Source organism: Leptidea sinapis, chromosome 30 (assembly GCF_905404315.1).
Source record: "Leptidea sinapis chromosome 30, ilLepSina1.1, whole genome shotgun sequence".
Taxonomy (NCBI): Eukaryota; Metazoa; Arthropoda; class Insecta; order Lepidoptera; family Pieridae; genus Leptidea; species Leptidea sinapis.
In genome coordinates this window covers 3,561,311-3,582,523 of record NC_066294.1, presented here as the reverse complement: position 1 = coordinate 3,582,523, position 21,213 = coordinate 3,561,311, and the positions used below count along the sequence as shown (strand labels likewise).

General features: G+C 36.7%; 1 protein-coding gene across 7 annotated transcripts in view; it reads left to right on the top strand.

Moving 5' to 3' along the window:
• Positions 1-21,213, top strand: part of LOC126973850 (NPC intracellular cholesterol transporter 1) — a 103,132-nt gene that overhangs the window by 12,519 nt on the left and 69,400 nt on the right. For all 7 annotated transcript variants that reach the window (XM_050821197.1, XM_050821191.1, XM_050821195.1 and 4 more), the window contains exon 2: positions 15,680-15,808. In XM_050821197.1, coding sequence (XP_050677154.1) covers positions 15,680-15,808 — 129 coding nt within the window. The remainder of the gene's footprint in view (positions 1-15,679; positions 15,809-21,213) is intronic.

Sequence of the window (21,213 nt, the reverse complement as noted above, 5' to 3'; positions counted from 1 at the left end):
TCGGATTTTTATAAATGTAAAAAACTTGAACAAAATAAAAACTAATGGGACATCTGGTTCTTCTGCTTTCCGGATAACCCAATGTGAGCTATTATAGTCTTGTCTATAGCGGCGAAATTTACCTTTATATTCTAATGTTATTGTAGCAGTTTCTCATTAAAACACGGATAAAACTACATTTTTTAAATTGAAACCTAGTATAGATCGATTTATCGCCACCGATATATACTAAATTTCATGAAAATCGTTGGATTACAAGAATTGCTCGTTTATAGATATAAGATAAAGAACTTCATTCGGTATTGATCTACCTTTTAGCGCTATCCTACGGATCGCTGACGTCACGCAGACTTTATTGCGACAAGGTTCCATCCTTGCTCCAACGCGTTGCAGTGAATTAAAATTAAGTTTTTTATAAATTTTTCTGCAGACCCATTGTTTTTAGAAGAATGCGTCTTATCCGGCGAGGTATGACGCGGTCTTCAGGTGTTATCGGCGGTGCAGATAAGCGATTGTTATCGAACAAGTTGCAGGATATTGAACTATCGATCACAGCATTCATAACACAGACATGTTCTGTGTCTCTGTGTATTATCTAAATTATATCAATGTGTAATCTCCCGTGCGCAACGACAGAAACGAACCGCTAAGTCATGTCTTGTTAAGGTGCATTTTAATCTATTACAATAAATGCGACATTTCATTTTTTTTTCCTACAATGACGCCTGGAGCTCTATTACCAAAATCGATGGCCGAAATTTCGGAACGAAACGAAAGAATGACGAATTTCGAATTAAATCCTATTACCAAAGTTCTTCGGATCCGAATAGTGCGGACGGATTTCTTTTCGGAACCATAACAATAAGAAGTGAAGTAGTAGTTACGGTCTTATTTATGTCACAAATTGAAAATGTAAATGTCAAGTGAATTTGGAATAAGGTAAACGAAAAACAAAATGGCTTATCGCGAACTTCGGATCCGAAACACTTTCATAATAGGAAAATGTACAATTCGTCAACTTAAACTTCGAATTTCGATTTTGGAAATAGGGTTCCTGTTTCGTGGACTGTATAGACGAGATTCGGTTCAGAGATTCTCCATTGGCCACAGTCCCGATACTCTTGCCTGGCTTTTTCCTTCTTTCGCCTCAGTCCCTTTCGTACAAAATGCTATCCTCTGGTACTCTTGACCTGGCGGGAGGCTCTTTATCTAAATCTAAAATTCATAAAATGATGACTGAAATCTGTAAAATGTAGATAAATTAAAAATTATATTGTTTTTTGTACGTTTAAATATAACTTAGTAAAATATAATAATTCTTTATGAGAATAAATATATAACCTCAATAAAAGTCAATATTTTCTCAAATAAATCCATTTTTGTGAATGAAACACGTGTTTCGCTTCTACGCGAGGTATTTTTAGGAGCTGTTGACTCCCCAAACGCTGGATTGAGAATAAACTAGAATTTACTCCGCAAAATTTCTTATCTAATATAATTCTATTAATTCTTCTTAGTCCATTTTGTATATATTTAAACTTATTCTCAGTCGTGTGGCTTCCATCGTTAGCAAAAACGTATTTTTTTGTAAGTAAAATGTTCTTAATTTAAATCCGTTTACGTAGGTAAGTAATAAATATTATCACATCAATACTCAACTATGAAAGGAATGATTGATTGCTATCAATTAAGTTCGGACGTGTTATCTGTAGCGGCTGACCCCGCTATCACAACACAGAACAAGGAATCACTTCCATACTATGTAATCCACCCAACAAAAACACACCGAGCAAGTATAATTTATGTTGGCTGTTTTGGGAAGTCTTTTTAAATTCATGAGAATGAGCTCTGGGAATTTGTCATCACGAGACAGACATTGTTATATAATATTCACACGATTATTTTATATATTATTTGCAGCTTAATTTATTTAATATCTTTCGTTCGTAAAGGCACACTGTGTTGTAAGTCGCGCCAAAATTTATTTAGGGTCATAAATATTCCCATAGCCGTTTTAAAAATGCCTTAGTTGTAGTACATATTTGATTAAGAAATACACGAAACTTAAGAAGTAATCACTAGGGTAAAACAGTAGTAAATTTTCCCATGGAATCAGTGCCTAAACTCAGGAATCTTTATATCTGGCCAGACAGATTGAAAGTTATTGCCGAGATATCGATAAAAATTTTACATTACATTTTGCTTCATAAAGAATTGATGAATTTTTATTTAAAATAACAGAGCTTATGGCTGGACTTCGGTAATTAATTATTTAATACATTATGAGTTGCGTATGATTAGTTATAGTTTTTTTTTTATGAAAATAAGGGACGAGACGAGCAGGACGTTACAATTCTTGAAAAACCCAAAAATTCTGAGCGGGATTACAATTGCGCTCGTCACCTTGAGACATAAGTTGTTAAGTCTCATTTGCCCAGTAATTTCGCTAGCTCGGCGCCCTTCAGACCGAAACACAGTAATGTTTACACATAACTGCTTAACGGCAGAAATAGGCGCCGTTGTGGTACCCATAATCTAGCGGGCATCCTGTGTAAAGGAGCCTCCCACTAGTAAACCTTTACCTCCCACTGGTTACCTTATCGTGTGACGAATATTAGAAAAAGATCCATCAATGGATCTTAGTAGACAAAGGGAAAATCGTCTATGAACAACTTAGTCTTGATTAATGGATCAAAATGGACAAAAATTGAATCGGAAGAATCGGTATCGAGATTCCAGAATCAGTCCTAATTAGTCAGGTACCTGGCACAATATTCCGACACAAGTAGTGGGTGGGAGTCATCATGATGCCACCCATATAGTAATGATGATAAGGTCGCACATTCTCGCTAAGATATTGTGACTCTTTGAGATAAGAGTAGTAACAGAATAATTATTAAAATTAAGTTTAAACTTCGCCTGTTGCCAAATCAATAACTTCCAATTTATACATTAATTTGTACCAGCTAGATAAGGCGGCAAATTAATAAGTAATGTTGAAATGATTCATTGTTTTTATCTAGGAAAATAAAATGGCCGCCATTGAGCTTGTTTTGTGTCAATTATGCAAACATATAGCAATCAATGAACTAGTTGAAAACTCCCGGGTTTTCCGTTTGTCTCAAAATAATAAATAAAATTTGAAGAACAAAAAAATTTTGTGAATGATGCGGGACTCGAACCCACGACCTCCGGCTAACCGTTCGAGTGTCGTATCCTTATAAAATCGTGTATGCTTTGTTCAACTCTCAGGTTGTGGCTTCATCTACAGGATCTACTTTACAGTTGATAACCTGCTCAACCCCAATATTTGCATATTAGGAAATTGACTTGAGATGTCGCTCTTGTAAATCTAAACAATTTGTTATGTTTTTAAAGTGATAACATAATAATAATAATTATTATTATTTACACTTGATCGTTGTGAAGTGAGGTTACTTGAGGTAAATTGATTCCTAGATTGTTTACCTTGCATCGGTTCCTAATCAAAATGTAAACAAATCACTAATTCAACCTTGAAGCCAAGAATCATTCTACTCACAACTCCATGCATCACGGTAATAGGGAATGAGTTATTAACTAACTCTGTTTATTTTTGATTACAGTCTGAATCATAAATTGAATCATCTTACTCCTAACATTGTCCGACCACGCGATAGCATGGCTTTAAAAGGGGCCATATTGTTGCTACTAAATTTCCGGCATTATAACCAAAGAGCTAATCTGACTCATGCCGCCGCACACTACCTTCTCACTACGTCACCTTCATCATGTGGCCTTTATCCACATAGCGCTTTTCAAGGAACATTACCAGGTGCACAAATTCGAATGAACCTCCTTGCTAGAGGAATCAATTCCATCGGATGAACCGAACATTCGATTGTCATCTCTTCTGTAAACAAAAAAGGCTATATATATATATATATATATATATATATATTATCTACACCCATGCTTTAAATCCTCTATTAAAGATTCTGAAACAGTTAGCTTATTGCCAACATTAAAACACCCAATGTTCAAATAACCATTACATCATCCAAACGAGTGTTGTAATGTTGTACTGAATTTCATAACAACACTCCTATTTTGTTTTCAATCCCTTCATGCTCAAAGAGTTTGAACAGACAGCCACATTCTTATTGCACGATGCGTGATATCTCTATGAATTTCAAAAAAAGAACATTTACGTTTACGCGCGTTCCACACTACCATAACGTCACGCGCTTTAAAAAAAAGTAGGTTATTCGAAGCCCCGCCATTTTTATTGTTTTGTTTATAAAAAATGAGCGATTCATTTTAAACGCTGCAAAAGAACTTTATATTCGGTTGAACTTTAATTATTGCACTATACAAATTGTAAATTACTACTAAAATAAATAATTGTTTCATTAATACTTAGTTTATTTGTATATAATCGGTAATGAATGATATTAGGTTACTACTAGGACTGGTGTTTTAATGTTAGCAGTAAGCTAACTGTTTCAGAATCTTTTAGAGGATTCATATTCTGGGTGTAGATAAAGTCTTGTGTGCAACTGTTGATAATTAGGTATTAAAACACTCATGTGATACTATTACCACATATAAATCCACATTCGTGTTTTAATACCCCTTATTACACAACAGTTGCATAAATAACTATTACATTCACAATATTAACTATACAAAATATTAATTTATGTCGATAAACCCTAGCACATCCCTAGAGGCGCGGGTTAAAATGCCGCATCCTGTATAAACATTGGTATATTTAAAATAAAATCGTACACATTTCGTAAATTTAGTAAAGACGGTTTCCAAGCCCAATTAGTCGTCCCCGTCCTGTAGATCTACTCGCAAAATCGACAACGATATATTCGGAACGATACGATAATAACACGAATATATCGCACCTACCTTACTCTAACAAATGTTCGTATTCCATATCATTTAATGTAACAACATCGTCACCATAGACTAATATTTTGATATTGTAACGATGTTAGAGTGAATGAATTATGCGCAAACTATGTATAATCTGTGCTATGTCGCTGCTAAGTGTCAAAAGTCTAAACATAGCTTAGGCGCTTAGAACCATGCCAGACTCTGCACCACCAATTTGCATCATTATACAAAATGAAAATATTCAAAAATTATGTAATGAATATAATATGACCATTTAAAATTGAAAAAATATCACAAAACTTGTGGATAATAAAAAGAAAAAAAAAAGCAACTCAACACTTCTCGTCGACTTCCTATTTCTCAGGCGGCCATTTGCATTACTTTCTACGCATAAACGATCAACAAAATGACTTAAATTACTTTGTAGTAAATAAATCCTGTTGAATAGTAAATCACATATTATAATTATTTTAATTTTAATTATTAAGTATGTATATTGTATAGCAAATATATCTATACAACTTGAAACGATAATAGCAACGACAGCCTAGAAGGTGTCGTTGAGATTATCGTAAAAGTGACGTTTGATTGTTTGTCGAATTCGAATATTCGTCTCTGACATTTACAACTAAGAGTAGGGCTAGACCGATAATATCGAAAAATGTTTCGTTCGTTCAATCATCGTTTCGACATTGAATACGATGTAACTAAGAGTAGGATTCGACACGACTAATGCCACGATATATCGAATATCGATTTTAGGAGTAGGCCCCCTGTAATCACTCGCAACATTGTTTTTCGATTAAAACTATTTTAATCGTGCGATATGTAAAATGTCAATTTACTAACATCTTAATTTCTATGCTTAGATTACGGATTGGTCCAACTAGATACCGCCCTACCTGAGCACAATAGCTTTTTTTTAACAGAAACTATTAGATACTTGTGTGCGTGGCATCTTGGCACAAAATCTTTTAAATTTTTTAACATACGTTTCGTGTTATTTTTCATTGATATTAATAAAATTTAAAGTACTTACAAATTCTTATAATACATATTTGTAGTGAGAGCCTCTTTGCACAGGATGCCGGCTAGTGAAATTACTGGGCAAATGAGACTTAACATCTTATGTCTCAAGGTGACGAGCGCAACTGTTGTAGTGCCGCTCAGAATTTTTGGGGTTTTCAAGAATCCTTAGCGGGCACTGCATTGTAATGGGTTGGGCGTATCAATTACTATCAGCTGAACGTCCTGCTCGTCTCGTCTCATATTTTCATCCCAGTCTTTCCCAGTGTCTTTATTTCTTGTAGTATTAAATTTGCGGAGTTTTACTACGCAACCCGGTATTTTAGTTTCAGTTATAAGCAAAGCTTAACAGAACATGTCGCACGTCACCGTCACTCATTGTTCGAGACTGGCTCGAGTACTTGGGCGTAATATTAGTTGCCGCACTTTGCCACTACGCCTGCGGTATCTAGATGGAGAAGATATAAACCTTAATCTAAGTTTCTATGATTATTTATTTATTAGTTGATTTAAAAAAATGTGTAATAGTTTGCCTGACGAAACAAAATAAATAAAATAACATTTACATTAATTATCAATAAGAATGCTTATTTATTTTCCTCTTCTAAAGGAGAGGATAGTAAATATAATTGCAATATATGTAATTAGTTACGATGCCATTGTGTATTTTACTGTCGACTTTTCAAGTCTGTAAGTAGTTATTGTTGCTACGGATCTGGTATTTGAACAATTACATCAACTCGTGTTACTGTTCTTGTTATTGAAACTAGATAAAAATACTTAGGAATTTACCGTTCTGAAAAATGACGTTCTACGCAATATATAAGGTCATACCATTTGGAGTCTGATAATGGAACGGCAAAAGTGTGCTTAAGGCGACACTAAATGCCAGCGACCTTGAGCGATATGAGTTCACGGCTGCCGGCCCGCCATCTATGTAATAAAGCCAATATTTTCAAATTTCTTTCGTGGAAAACAGTTTATATGCTTACAATCCTCGTTATTCACTACTCACCTGAATAAATTAACCTACACAAAAAAGTACAAGCTGTAAGAATAACTTTTCTGAGAGAAGTACCAAAAAAATGCGTCACGCCATGCCAAAAAACTGGTTTAACTTCAAAGAAAAGTGGTAGTTCAAAAAGGCTTGGCAGTGTTAACTATAACCATCAGCAAGCATTAGCAACCTACAAATAAGACTTAAATATATGTGTAACAGGATTAAGTAGTGTTCATAGCTCGAATTGCTATACTTTCACCACAAAACTTGTCTAAAAACACCATGTTTGCGTGTTTTCTGCTTACTCTTCGCCTTAAAGTCAAAGTAAGCGCACTATCTCGATAGTCGTGTGTGATGTGTCAACTGTCACTGTCCAATTATGAAATCTGTACTGAATAAATGTCTTACATTGCTGATTATTGACCAAGAATATTTTAGACAACTGGACTAAATGCAGCAATGTATAGCTACAGCAGTCGAAGCATATTATAGTGTAGTTTAAAGTATGTTCCATATTTCGGCTCTGTTTTCATGCCACGTGATATGTCTATATGTAAACGTCATTGGTTCCGAGACCTACTGTAGCGATAGCATGAATGACTGACGAGTCACCTAAACTTGACTGCACCAATGTATATTGTCAAACAATGACGCGATTTTCACATGATCTTGAAATTTATTAGTCAGACTTAACGCTAAATTAATATATTTCTAAAATTATATCCATTTAGCTTCAAGTCATTTATTTTGCAAGAATTATAAAATGATATTTTGCTTATTAATTAATTTAAATCTTAATTATCAGCGTTCAGTTGGTTTGACAATAAGATTGCGGTCTCTTCCGAAAAATTCCATGCTTTTCTGTCTTTCGCAATAGTGGTCAATTTTTGGCCTTCTCTTCAGTAGCAGAATAGGTACGCTAGTAACTAGGGCCATCAAGAACCGGTCCGTTTTTTAAGAATCAGGATTTTCGGATTTCCTCGCCTATGAAGCAACCGGGGTTACGGAGATTATCGGTACTTTCGGGATTCTTTTACCACGGCTTTCTTCTTCTTCTTCTTCGGCGTTACACTCTTGTCAGAGCGGTCGTGGTTGTCACGTCGAGGTTAGTGGCCTGTTTCACAATGCGACGCCACTGGTCGCGAACTGCCGCTCTTCTCGTGCATTCATGCAGAGTACCGTCGACAGCTTGCCTCACTTGGTCCGTCCACCTCATCGAGGACCTGCCTCGTGGTCTAGTGCCCTCTACTTTACCCTGCACTGTTAAGCGTTCTATGGAGTCGCTTCCACGTCGCGATACATGCCCGTAGAAAGTGAGAATGCGAGCTTGTACGGTAGTAGACAGTCTCTGTTTGATGCCGAGCTCCCGAAGAATGGACTCACGGCTTTGCCCGTGTGGAAATAGGTTATATCGTCGCTCCATATATCTATGCCATGTATGCCAATACTAGGCTGTGTCAGTTAAGGGAGTGATCTGAAATGGAAGGGATACGACAAAATATATTTTTAATCTAATCTAATTATTTTATCAAAACTGAGTTATTTTTAGCATTGTTTCATCATTCTATTGTTTGTCAAAGCCATACTGTCATCACCAATTATCATTTTTACGGCACTATTACAAGTTTTAAAGGAAAAATATAATTATATTAAAATTATTAGCATAATATATTAACTTAAAACAACAACACATTGATTTCCTCATATTATGCAGATTTATTAATTTACTATAAAGATAAAAATAACGGTTTTTTGTTAATGTATGAATGTACAACAGGAAGTTGTGTGTCGGAAGTTGTTGGTAAATAAGAATTAGGTATAAAATGATGTTATTGTAGACCACGTGTAGGTCACGTGTGAAACATTTATGGGCACTTCTATATGTATATATATATACTAGTCAAAACAAAATAACCACGGGCCACCACGTTTTTACAGTATTCTCATGAATCCTTGGAGTTTAAAGGCTGATCAATGATTCAATTTGTTGTAGACAGAATAAAATAATGATGCATTGGATTAAAAAAAGAAAATTTTCTCCACTTTTTTTAAAAATTAACATTTTTGCAAAAATAATTAGTCAGGAAAAAAAAATCTAAAAAAATAAAAACCTAAAATGTCGGTTGATTTATGACTTTCCTCAATATCTAGTATGCCGTACTCGATTACTAATGCACTCTTGAAGCCTAGAAGGTACACTCTCCACCAGGTGTACCACTGTTTCTTGAGGGGTTTGTTCCCAGCATGATTTCAGAACGTTTATTAGCTGTCTTTCATTGTGCACGGGTTGGTTTGTGCTTCGAACACTCCGTTTCAGTAAGTCCCACATGTGTTCAATGGGATTTAGATTCGGACTGTTTGCAGGCCAGTCCAACACCTGTATACCAGCCTCCTCTAGGGCTTCTCTGGTGGCCCTAGCTAACGTTGAGCTGTTATTGTGTCTTCGTTTAGAATTACCAGCTCGGTTCTGCCGGACATAGAGATTCCTCCCCATACTATAACATTGGGGCCCCCAAATCTGTCACTTTCATGGATGCAAGCATCCGAAAATAGCTCACCTTCACGCCTCCAGGACCTAATGCGACGGTCATCACTAACAAATTTAACTTTGCACAGATCCGTAAACAATACTGTCCTCCAATCATTCATATCCCACGCCAGATGCTGCCTTGCGAATGATAACCGGTTTGCACGATGAGCACTTGTTAATGGTATCCGCACTACGCGTCTCCTGGAGAACTGCTGATCCTCATGTAAACGATTTCTAATAGTTTGATCACTAACACGTGTACCGGTCGCCTGCCGCAAACGGTTTTGTAAGGAACGAGCTGTTATACAGCGTTCTCTACGCGCAGTCAAGCGCACGTAGCGGTCCTCCTGTGCTGTAGTTGCTCGAACTCTGCCAGATCCCCGTCTCCTGGTTAGTCTCCCAGTCTCTTGAAAACGATTCCAAGCATTCTGGATCGCTCGCCGGGAAAAACCCAGCTGCAACGCCACAGAACGCTGCGAATGGCCTTCTTGAAGCAATGTTACGGCCCTAGTTACGGTTGGCAAGTCCATATGACTTCGAATTCTCGGCATAACTTTTTTTAAAATGTTAATTCAGCCACTAGTCAAAACTTACAGTGTTCCTGAGAGAATCGTCAATTTGACTGAGTTGAAATCCGTCTTAAAATCGGGTAGAATCAAGTGGTTACAATAAATTATCTAAAACTACCCACTTTAAACAATTATGCGGGTGGAATGCTCAAAAAATGTGTGTGAACAAATAAGGTAATATCCTTAACCCTTATTTTGTTTTGACTAGTATATAAGAGATTTCCTCGTATACAGTCACTCATCACGATATCTCTGGAACCATTAGAGCTTAAGACTTGAAATTTTTTAGGAATAATCTTTTCACCGAGTAGAAGTCAGCTAAGAACGGTTTTTCCAAAATTCCATCCGCAAGAGTTTTTTTTATTATGAACAGAAGAACGTCTGTCGGTTCAGCTTGTATTATATATAATGAAAATGATCTCTGTTTGAGGCTCTTTTACGCCTAAACCACTGATCGTATCGAAATGAAACTACCACCATTCAATGTGAAATTTATCCTAGATGGTTTATGGCTTCTTATTTTTCGAATTCCAACCTTCCTTCCTTTTAAAACTCGCCCAGCGAAGCGGGCGGGAACTGCTAGTTTACTTATAAATGTGTGGTTGTGTACATCTGAATCATGTTGATGTCTGGCAGTCTTCAATCGCTAGATTATGGGTACCACAACGGCGCCTATTTCTACCGTGAAGCAGTAATGTGTAAGCATTACTGGGCAAATGAGACTTGACACTTTGTCTTAAGGTGACGAGTGTAATTGTAGTGTAATGGGCAGGACGTTAAAGGAACAAATTAGGAAAAAAAAAGATTTATTTGAATACCGTCTTTAAAATAACGTACATATATTTTAAAATGATCGAGGTACTTACACATTTTATAATAATATTATCAACAACATCTTTAAAATGTTGCCACAGAACGTAAACCACTGTGTACATTATTTTTATGACATTGCGAAATTTTTTGGCATCAGATAGTAATTTTTACACGGCTGTAAACAAGCTACTTTTATTTTTTGAGCATAGTCTTAATTTAGGGACTTCCGTTGCGTAATTTTCGGCTTTACCTCAGATCAGGCCAAGACTATAATTTTTTGTATCAAAACTCTTACTTACCCAAATCCTTGATATCTTCTAATCCGTTGACTGATCATTTAAAAGTTCCGAGGACAATTGAGTCTTCTACATCAGCTCAACATTACCAAATTATATATTTATTATGCTAAAGGTTTTTTCTCGACTAAAGAAGAGACTTGGCTATAGGAAAAAACGACGTCGCTTCATTGTGTGTCTTCTACCGCATTTATCACGGGGAGTATTCCGAAGGGCTGTTTCACCTGATTCCTGCCGATGAATTCCACCTTCCCACGACACGCCACAAATTAGGATATCATCCCCACCATCTGGATGTGTGGCGGTCCTCCACAGTGCGGTTTACAAGGGCAAGGCCGGCAACGCCGCTGTGATTCTTCTGGTGTTTTTGTTGTGGACGGCGGCGGTGATCACTTAATACCAGGTGACCCGTACGCTCGTTTGTCCTCCTTTTCCAAAAAAAAAGTTCTCTTAATTTCTCAGCGCTTTACAATATCAGATATGACATAAAAGCCAAAAGGTTGTGGCAAATATTTTTTTATGAAAGTCTTAGTTTATTTAAACTGTGATTGTTATTGATGTTAATGAGCTGTTCGTGCTATATATAATAATAAATATTATGACTGTTCATTGTCAGTACATTTATGAAAATTTAATATACGTTCACAAAAATCGTCACCTTTTTGCTCTTAATAGTGATTTTCATTATTATAACACTAGAAATACCCCTATTTCTTGTACTAATTCTAGTAGTCTTCATAAGATACATAATAGCTTTAAGGGTAAATGTATACACTTCTATAATAAAGTCCCAGCCACTGTTCAGGCATTATCTATAAATAAATTTAAATGTTTTATAAAAAAATGGCTCTGTCGTAAATCCTATTACTCCACTGCTGAATATCTAAATGATCGGACAGCATGGGACTACATTGTGATTACTCTATAGCGATAGAAATGACTGTACAATATTGTATATTTTTATTGAAAAGAGCGCAAAAAAAGAATGCTGGGAGAGTCTCTTGCGCCGCTTCTTCTCTCTCAGAGCGCCATTTGTGTCCGAAGCGGTAGTAGTATCTAGTGTATTAGAAACGACATCAAAAAGAATTCTAAAGGGACCAATTTTGAGACAATAAATGCCTTTTATGCCTTTTAATGATCAGTGGTATCTCTAGTGTTTCTTTCTCTTAATAACAAACTATCACGCTGCAGAGAAAATCATTTTAAATGGCACTGGATTTTGGCCAATCGATTATATTAATTTGTCTTAGTTTATGTTATTTATTTCAATTATTATTTGAGTCCTCTTTTTTGGCCATCTGAATTTGGACATAGAGTTATATTATAATAGCGTAAATTTAAATAAAACACTTTGTAAAGGGTCGTAACTGTGTTTTTACTTTATTATTTTAGTTAACCCGACGTTTCGCTACCTTTCCAGATATCGTTTTTAAGGGGACCGAGTTGAAATGAGTCAAGAAAGTGTTTGAAAATTTATTGAAGTAGGCGGCGTCATCTTAAGGGTTAATTCCGCCAATGTTTGTCTTTAAACAATTCGACACGTGTTCCGCCTCTACACGAGGCATCCTCAGGAGATGTTGACACGAGAAACTCTGGCACGAGACATGATGCCTCGTTGTATCGAATTGTTTACAGAAAATTTTGGCGGAATTAACATTAAAGAACGCAAATAAAATTTGGAAAACAATATTTTATGAACGATGCGGTACTCGATAACACTAAAGAAGACTTAAAACATTTGTGTAGGATAGTATTTGTCAAAGTTGTCATTATAGTGAGTAGTTTAGTACCGTTTATTGCCATTTGGAGGTGGTATTTGCTGTAGACAGAATATGGTTATTGGCATAATTTAGTGACAGTTTCCTCTTCTTTTTTGGTCAGATGACAGAGACAGTCAGCCACGTGCAGCATTAGCAAATATTTTTTTTTTAATTAAACGATTGACATGCATGAGAAGCCCTATTACCAAAATCTAAATACGAACTTTCGGTTGACGGATCGTACATTTTCTTATTACGAAAGTGTTTCGGATCTGAAGATCGACACGAAGATTCGAAATTTTGTCTTTCGTTTACCTTATTCCCAAATTCACTTTGTATTATAATCGTAGCTACAACTTCACTTTTTATAGTTACGTCTATGGTTCCGAAACGAAATCCGCCCGCACTATTCGGATCCGAAGTACTTTGGTAATAGGATTTAACGCGAAGTTCGTCGTTCGTCGGACCGAAACTTCGGCTTTCGATTTTGCTAAGGGACCTTCAGTATTGGTCACGTGTTATTGATCTGTCAGGTCGTCTAAACGCTAGTATGTACTAACGGCCGTTTTTTTTTATGGAATAGGAGGACAAACGAGCGTACGGGTCATCTGGTGTTAAGTGATCACCGCCGCCCACACTCTCCTGCAACACCAGAGGAATCACAAGAGCGTTGCCGGCCTTTAAGGAAGGTGTACGCGCTTTTCTTGAAGGTACCCATGTCGTATCGTCCCGGAAACACCGCACAAGGAAGCTCATTCCACAGCTTCGTGGTACGAGGAAGAAAGCTCCTTGAAAACCGCACTGTGGAGGACCGCCACACATCCAGATGGTGGGGATGATATCGTAACTTGTGGCGTGTCGTGCGAAGGTGAAATTCGGCGGCAGGAATCAGGTTGAACAGCTCTTCGTAACACTCCCCGTGATAAATGCGGTAGAAGACACACAATGAAGCGACGTCTCTACGCAACACCAAGTGATCCAGGCGTTCACAGAGTACTGGGTCCCCGACAATTCGAGCTGCTCTGCGTTGCACGCGGTCAAATGGATCGAGCTGATACTGGGGTGCGCCAGACCAGAGATGACAGCAATACTCCATGTGAGGCCGGACCTGCGCTTTGTAGAGCGCTAGAATGTGGGCCGGCTTGAAGTATTGCCATGCTCTACATGGTAACCTACTCTTTAGTGGTAAACGCGCAAACTTGAGTCTTCTGGGGGTTAAATTGGACAAGGTTCAACTTACCCCATTCCACGACCTCGAGAGAGGACTCGATAGAAGACACAAGTTTCTCCCGGCACTGGTCGACGTTTTCCCGAGAGAGACCTGCATGGCCCGTGTATACGGCATCACCAGTGCTGTCGTCTGCATAGCAATGCATGTTGGCGGTGTCCAACATATCATTGATATGCAGAAGAAACAGCGTGGGAGATAGCACACAGCCTTGGGGCACTCCAGCGTTCACGGGCTTGGGATTCGAGCAATAACCGTCGATAACGACCTGTATGCTGCGCCCAGTGAGGAAGCTGGAGGTCCACTTGCATAAGCTCTCGGGAAGCCCAAATGATGGAAGTCTTGCGAGGAGCCGTTCTCAATATACTATCAACAGATAGAGATAAATGACTACCTTCTACTGTAAATAATAATGAATAGCTGTAAATAATTTGAACCTGTCCCAATATACCCGATAAGTCATTCTTATCGCCTTATATTGGGACGGGTGAATTGCAATTTCTATACAAACTTTATATCGCTTGTAAGCTAAACGTCGTCGTCCCATTGACAGACAGCGTACATGGATAAGGTGAGTTACCGTCGATAAGTTTATTGGGACAGAAAAGTCAATGATAGTTACGATTTTTACCTCAAGTAAGAGATAGACTGAATTTTGAAAACGGCCGTTAGTCTATGGACATAACGGTCACGGAGGTCACCCTATTATTATTCCCCAAAATCAAGATTTAGTGTTTAGATAATACATGGTGCTTTATGTTGATTTATACGTCGAGCGATGAAAACAAGCTCACATATCCGCACTGTAAGCGTCTACCAATCTAAATTTGCGTAGTGATGTATTGCGATGGCGTCAAACGAATTGTTGATTCGATGTTAGTTTTGCATGATTTATATATACTCTAGCTTTTGGTTACTAAATAATTCGAGGGACACCATTTTGTACCTATTAAAAAACCAACGAGGTTCTCAGTTTGACTATTTTTTTGTCTGTGACTCAAAGTTTCACACATCCACAACTGGGTGACAAAATGGGGGTTGAAATGTTATATATCTTGTCATTTTCGCTATTCACGAATGGATTTCATGTCAGTTTAAACATTAGATTCTGCGTTTTTGTAAGGAGGTACGTTATGAATTTTTTTTAATAACATTATTGATACATGGGCACGTAGTCTGCAAACACCCCAGGAGTGTTCTGAACTTCTGGAAGGAGCTGGGCTGGTTGGAATGACTGGCCAACACTGTACGCAAAATGGACCCAATGGAAACAGGAGCCCTTCTACCAATTCCAATATTGGTACATTGCTCGTGGTAGATTTAGATGAATATTCTAACGATAACTTAGAAAACTCGATTGTTTTTTTTTTAAATTAACTTAAACTGTCACCTCATAGTAAACCGAACGTAACTCTGTAACAAATATTCATATTCATCGTACGAATGTTTGCACTTGCCCCGGGTCAGTTAGACCCGGCACTTGACGGTCAGGGTTACTAAACAACTGTCAGAATTGTAATATATGTGTTCATCATCATCATATTTGAAGAGTGGACCGCATTTGTTTCAGGAGCCCAGCGACGCAGCCCAGGGCCACTGCGTGTGGTACGGCGTGTGCTCCAACGACACCGGGCCCCTCAACAAGCAGCTCAACTGCCTCTATGAGGGCCCCGCGCTGCCTATCACCTCCGACGCTATGGTGAGTACCAACCACCCACCAGGGATTCTCATCTAATAAACATACAGTTTCTTCTTAAAATAGAACAAAGTCCATTAAAACTGTTTACACAGTTTGCCAGGATCGAGCGAGTCTCTTAAAATAAATCTTAAAAAAGTATTTTAGAAATGTTACTGCAAAAACAAATAATAATTCAATCGTTTTTTTAAGATTTATGTTAGTTTGGTTCCCGTCGGATGTCCTCTGGTAAAGCATTAAGCAGATATGGTATTCGTTGCTTTAGAGTTTTATCGCCAAAGTAATTGTTTACTCTAGAGTCTAGGTACTTCAAGTTTGCCTGATGTCATCGAACGGGTGCCATGATTATGATTAACTTCATAAATGTTTCTTTTTATTTATATAAGAGAAAATTTTAGGGGGCTTTGCGATAATCGCCCCGCTTGGAAGGCGCGTTGGCGATCGCAGTTGATGGTGGTGCTCTCTTGCTGCCCATCCTAACTATATATATACATATTGGGGGAGGCCTTTGTCCAGCAGTGGACGTCTTCTGGCTGATGATGATGGAAGAGAAGCAAAAGGCCAAGTGCTCACCCTGATGTTAAGAGTATACCGCAATACCAAGTGTCTTGGAGATGTGTTACCGGCCCATGAGTTTTATAGCTTTGTTCCTAATTCGCGATCATCTCAAGGGAGATACCAATATCCTTTAAGAGCCATGTATGACTGACTGACGAATAAAATATCAGTTCAAGTTGGAGACGTCCATGATTACATTGTAATTATTGCAGAATTATTGTGTTGTATTCACGAAGGTTAATGTTGTGCCGGAAATCAAACGGTTGATGAGAATCGGAAACCTTGAAACCTGAAGTACTAATACAAGTCATAATAACGGACATCAATTAATGCTATGACTTGCTTTTTCTTTCGTTGATAACTAACAACTCTCTAGTAAAAGTCTGCGTCGGGTAAACCGTGCCAGGAACGTGTTTACCTTTGTTTGTCTTACAATAATTCTGTTAATTGGGATACCTGCATACGTTTTTGTTATTTTTTTCTGAAGTAGTCAAAGATGACTATTTATTTATTTATTTTCATGTAATCTACAGCGTCACAATTTATATACAATATAATTACATTATAAAGTAGAAAAATAAGGCCAAAACTGATTACAGTATAAAGGTAACAAAAGAAGTAACATTTTATGATTTAAACAAGCCAGTATAAGAAATCAAAATATTTACAATTGCTATAATAAGCTACTTAGAAAATAAGCTTTACAAAATAAGGTTACAGGAGTGTGTGTGCGTGTATGTAAGGTTGTGTGTAGTGTATTTGAGGGTGTGTGTGTGTGTGTTTGTGTGTGTTTGTATAATCATTGCAGTCGATGTATATTTCTTATTTCTTTGTTTAGCTGTACTTTGGACAAGCAAAACATATCTATATCACCCCCGTAGCTTAAAAAATCCTTAATTACAACACACAATATCCAATGCACGCTGCTGTGTCACATGCCAATGGTGAAAGAATATTTTGTAAAATCGGTCCAGTAGTTAAAAAACTATTTATAGTTTTGTATAATAATAATAATATTGACACACTTTTTACACAAATTATCTTGCCCCAAGTTGAGCATATATAGCCTGTGTTATGTGTTACAAGACAATGATATATTTAATACAATATACTTACTTAAACATACATCAATTCATATAACATACATATAACCATACATAAACACATTTAAACATCCATGACTCGGAAAAAAACATCCATATTCATCATATAAATGCTTGCACCTACCGGGATTCGAACCCGGGATCTCTAGCTTAGTAGGTAGGATAGCTAACCAGTCGGCTATACAGGTCGTCGTGTATATAAAATAAATAAAAAATGGCACACTTTTACAGTTTTGTATAGCATTACAACAAACAAAATACATACACAGTACATATAAGTAGAGATGAATATTTCGTATCATAGAATAAACTGCAAGACAGTACGAAAGAATAAATACAGTCCGAAACTACTAGTGGGAGGCTCCTTTGCACAGGATACCGGCTAGATTGTGGGTACCACAACGGGTACCAGATCTGCCGTGAAGCAGTAATGTGTAAGCATTATTGTATTTCGGTCTGAAGGGCGCCGTAGCTATTGAAACTACTGGGACTTAACATCTTATGTCTTAAGGTGACGAGCGCAACTATTGTAGAGACGCTCAAAAATTTTGAGTTTCTCAAGAATCCTGAGCGGTACTGGCCACTGCATTGTAATTGGCAGGGCGTATCAATTACCATCAGTAGAACGTCATGCTCGTCTCGTCCTTTATTTTCATTAAAAAAAAACTACAGTACCTAGTACATACTATCATAAACAATAACCTTTGTTCATTTTAATTTGTACTTAGTTTTTCGACGATGCGTGAAGATTTAACTTGCGTCTCTAGATTATGCATGAGACATGCTTCATAAATCTTGTTTTTTTTTTATGTTTGGTCAACTCTGCAGTTGTGGCTATTTTATTAATTAGCAATTTTTTGAGTAAGTTATTACACAAATAAAGCTGAAAACAAAATTTTATGAAGGATGCGAGACTCGAACCCGCGACCTCTCGCGTTCCGTGCGAGCGCTCTTTCCAACTGAGCCAACCGTTCGAATGACGTATCGTTGATAAAATCTTATATGCTTTGTCCAACTTTCAGGTTATGTGTGTAATTAATCCCAGAATTGAGGGTTATCACTTTAAAATCACAACAAAGAGTTCCGTATCGTAAAAGGAAAAAGCTCTTATAGGATCACTTTGTTGTACGTCCGCCCGTCTGTCTGTCGGTCAAGCCCCTTATCTCGCAAACGCATGGAGGTATCGAGTTAAAATTAAAACGATTTATTCAGGTCTACAGTCTCTTGAAAGTGGGAAAAATTAAAAAAAACGGCCGTATATGAATTAAAATTATATATATCTTATATAAAAAATTCTCGTGTCACAATATTCGTTCCCGTACTCCTCCGAAACGGCTTGACCGATTCTCATGAAATTTTGTGAGCATATTGAGTAGGTCTGAGAATCGGCCAACATCTATTTTTCATACCCCTAAATATTAAGGGTATTACATACCACGTTTTTTTATTTTTTTATTTTTTTGACATTTTTTTTAAATTGTTGGATTATGAGTCAGCATTAAAAAATACATACAACTTCAAATTGTCACCCATCTACGATCAACAGTTACTTTTGTATCGCGATTTTAATATCGGCAATACAACGTTTGCTGGCTCAGCTAGTATTATTATATTAGGGAAATTTCCGTTGATCTATGATATTTGTCAAAGTATTACCGTCTTATACTTACTAGAAGGTTAGATCATTTATATGTCCAGATAGACCAGGTGTGAATATGTCGAAAAAATTTGAATCTAGAATTAAGTACCTATATTTTGAACAATTCACGCACACTAACACAGTGTCATAAAAATCGCGAGTGCAAGACGTAGCTTGTCCAAACATTAAACTAATATTCCTGGCCTGTTTTCATCGGATGTCTAACAGCAAGAGACTCTATCTAGACGTATAAATTATCTAAGACTACAAGTATCGGGAAAAAACTGAAAACAATACATTTGTAATTAAATCATAAGAAAGTCCGACGTTGGGTCTCAGTGGTCGAGTCCCTGTCTTGCACTTGTCCAGTTTATTAAGGCGCGGTCATACCTCAATATCCACAAAAATTGGTTTCTTAAAGAGGCGATTACAACACAACGCAATGAAAGTATTCCTACGCAAAAAATATATTACAAAAAGAAGTACTTAAAAATTTGAACCGAATAGAATGTTTATATACAGGTTGTCCCAAAGTTATGGGACATGAAGGGAAAGTACCTTAAATATCGAAGATAGGCTATTTTACTGAAAGAAGACTTTATGTTATTTTTAAAAGTTAGTACTTCTGCATTCAAAGATTTTCTTAAAATTACTTGCCTCGTCTGGGAATAGAACCGATTGGAATGTAAAAAAAAACACCCCTACTCTTATGATGCCAATCGAAAGAATGGCCAAAAACTACTAACTCTTCTTAAGTAACGTAGTATTTTAAATGAAAGTAGTCAATTAAGTGGGTATTTTTTTGTAAATTAATTAATTAAATGCTCAAAATGTGATCCCTCTTGTCTTACGCAAGTCGCCAATATTTTAATGAGTCCACTGCCTGTTGTTTTTCTTATCATTTTATGGTGAATACTCGATATTGATTGCAGAAGTACTAACTTTTAAAAATAACATAAAGTCTTCTTTCAGTAAAATAGCCTATCTACGATATTTAAGGTACCTTTCCCTTCATGTCCCATAACTTTGGGACAGCCTGTATAATTTGAAATGTCCAATAAAAAATTTGAAAGTTGCTTCCCAAGAATAAAGTTTGGAGTTTAAAATCTCTGAATTTTCAGCGATAACAACATTCTTTTCTTAAAGAATTTAATAGAATTAGTATTTTTCTATAACTTAAACCGAACAATTATTCAATTTAATATGTATATTTTGAATATACAAAAGAAAACCAGTAAAATAAATGCCCATTTGCAGCTTAGCCCCATGATCAACTCAAATATTGTACAATTGGTTGTAGCGTTTACAATCCAAGTCAGTCGGCGCCTTAATGTATCAAAACATCACGATCTTTCTAGATGTCTCACAGTAAAATATATTATTTTGAAATGTACACGAATTTCTAATCGGAAATGGCGAGTTCACGTGCACATGACGTATTAGACAGATTAAAAAATCTTTGTATTTGATATCTCTTTATCGAAGCCAAGATAGTAACAATGAAGTTGAAGAATTCTCGGTAAAAATCGCGCTGTTATTACTCATCTGATGACGTCACTCCTGTGAGATATCCAGATAATTCAGATTATAAAAACAGGATTTAAAAAAGTCAATGATTTAACCTTAGATTAATTAATTGTGTCCGCTGCGCTCCAACTGGCTACCAAACTATCTAAGAACAATGTTTAATAATAGCTTTATTATTTCGGCAACTATTAGATGCTCGTGTGCGTCGCATCTAGACACTCAATGGCATCTTTCAAATTTTGTAACATATGCTTCTTGTTATTTTACTTTAATAATATACAAAATACTAGCGGTCCGCTCTGGCTTTGCACGGGTATAAAATATATAGCCTATGTCATTCACTAACGTAAATTAAAATAAAGTTAAGTGCTCCCGCCGGCCCGGCCGGCCGCAACCGCCGCAATTTTTTAAATCCGTAATATCTTCGAAAATATTCATTTAAATCATATGCTGCAAAGGGCCTTACAGATCTATATTAAATCAAAAATGTATTTAAGGTATTTAATTAGATAAGTATTACTGCTGTATTGGTTAAAATCGCTTCGAAAATTAGCCATTATTTGTCGTAAAAAGAAAATGAC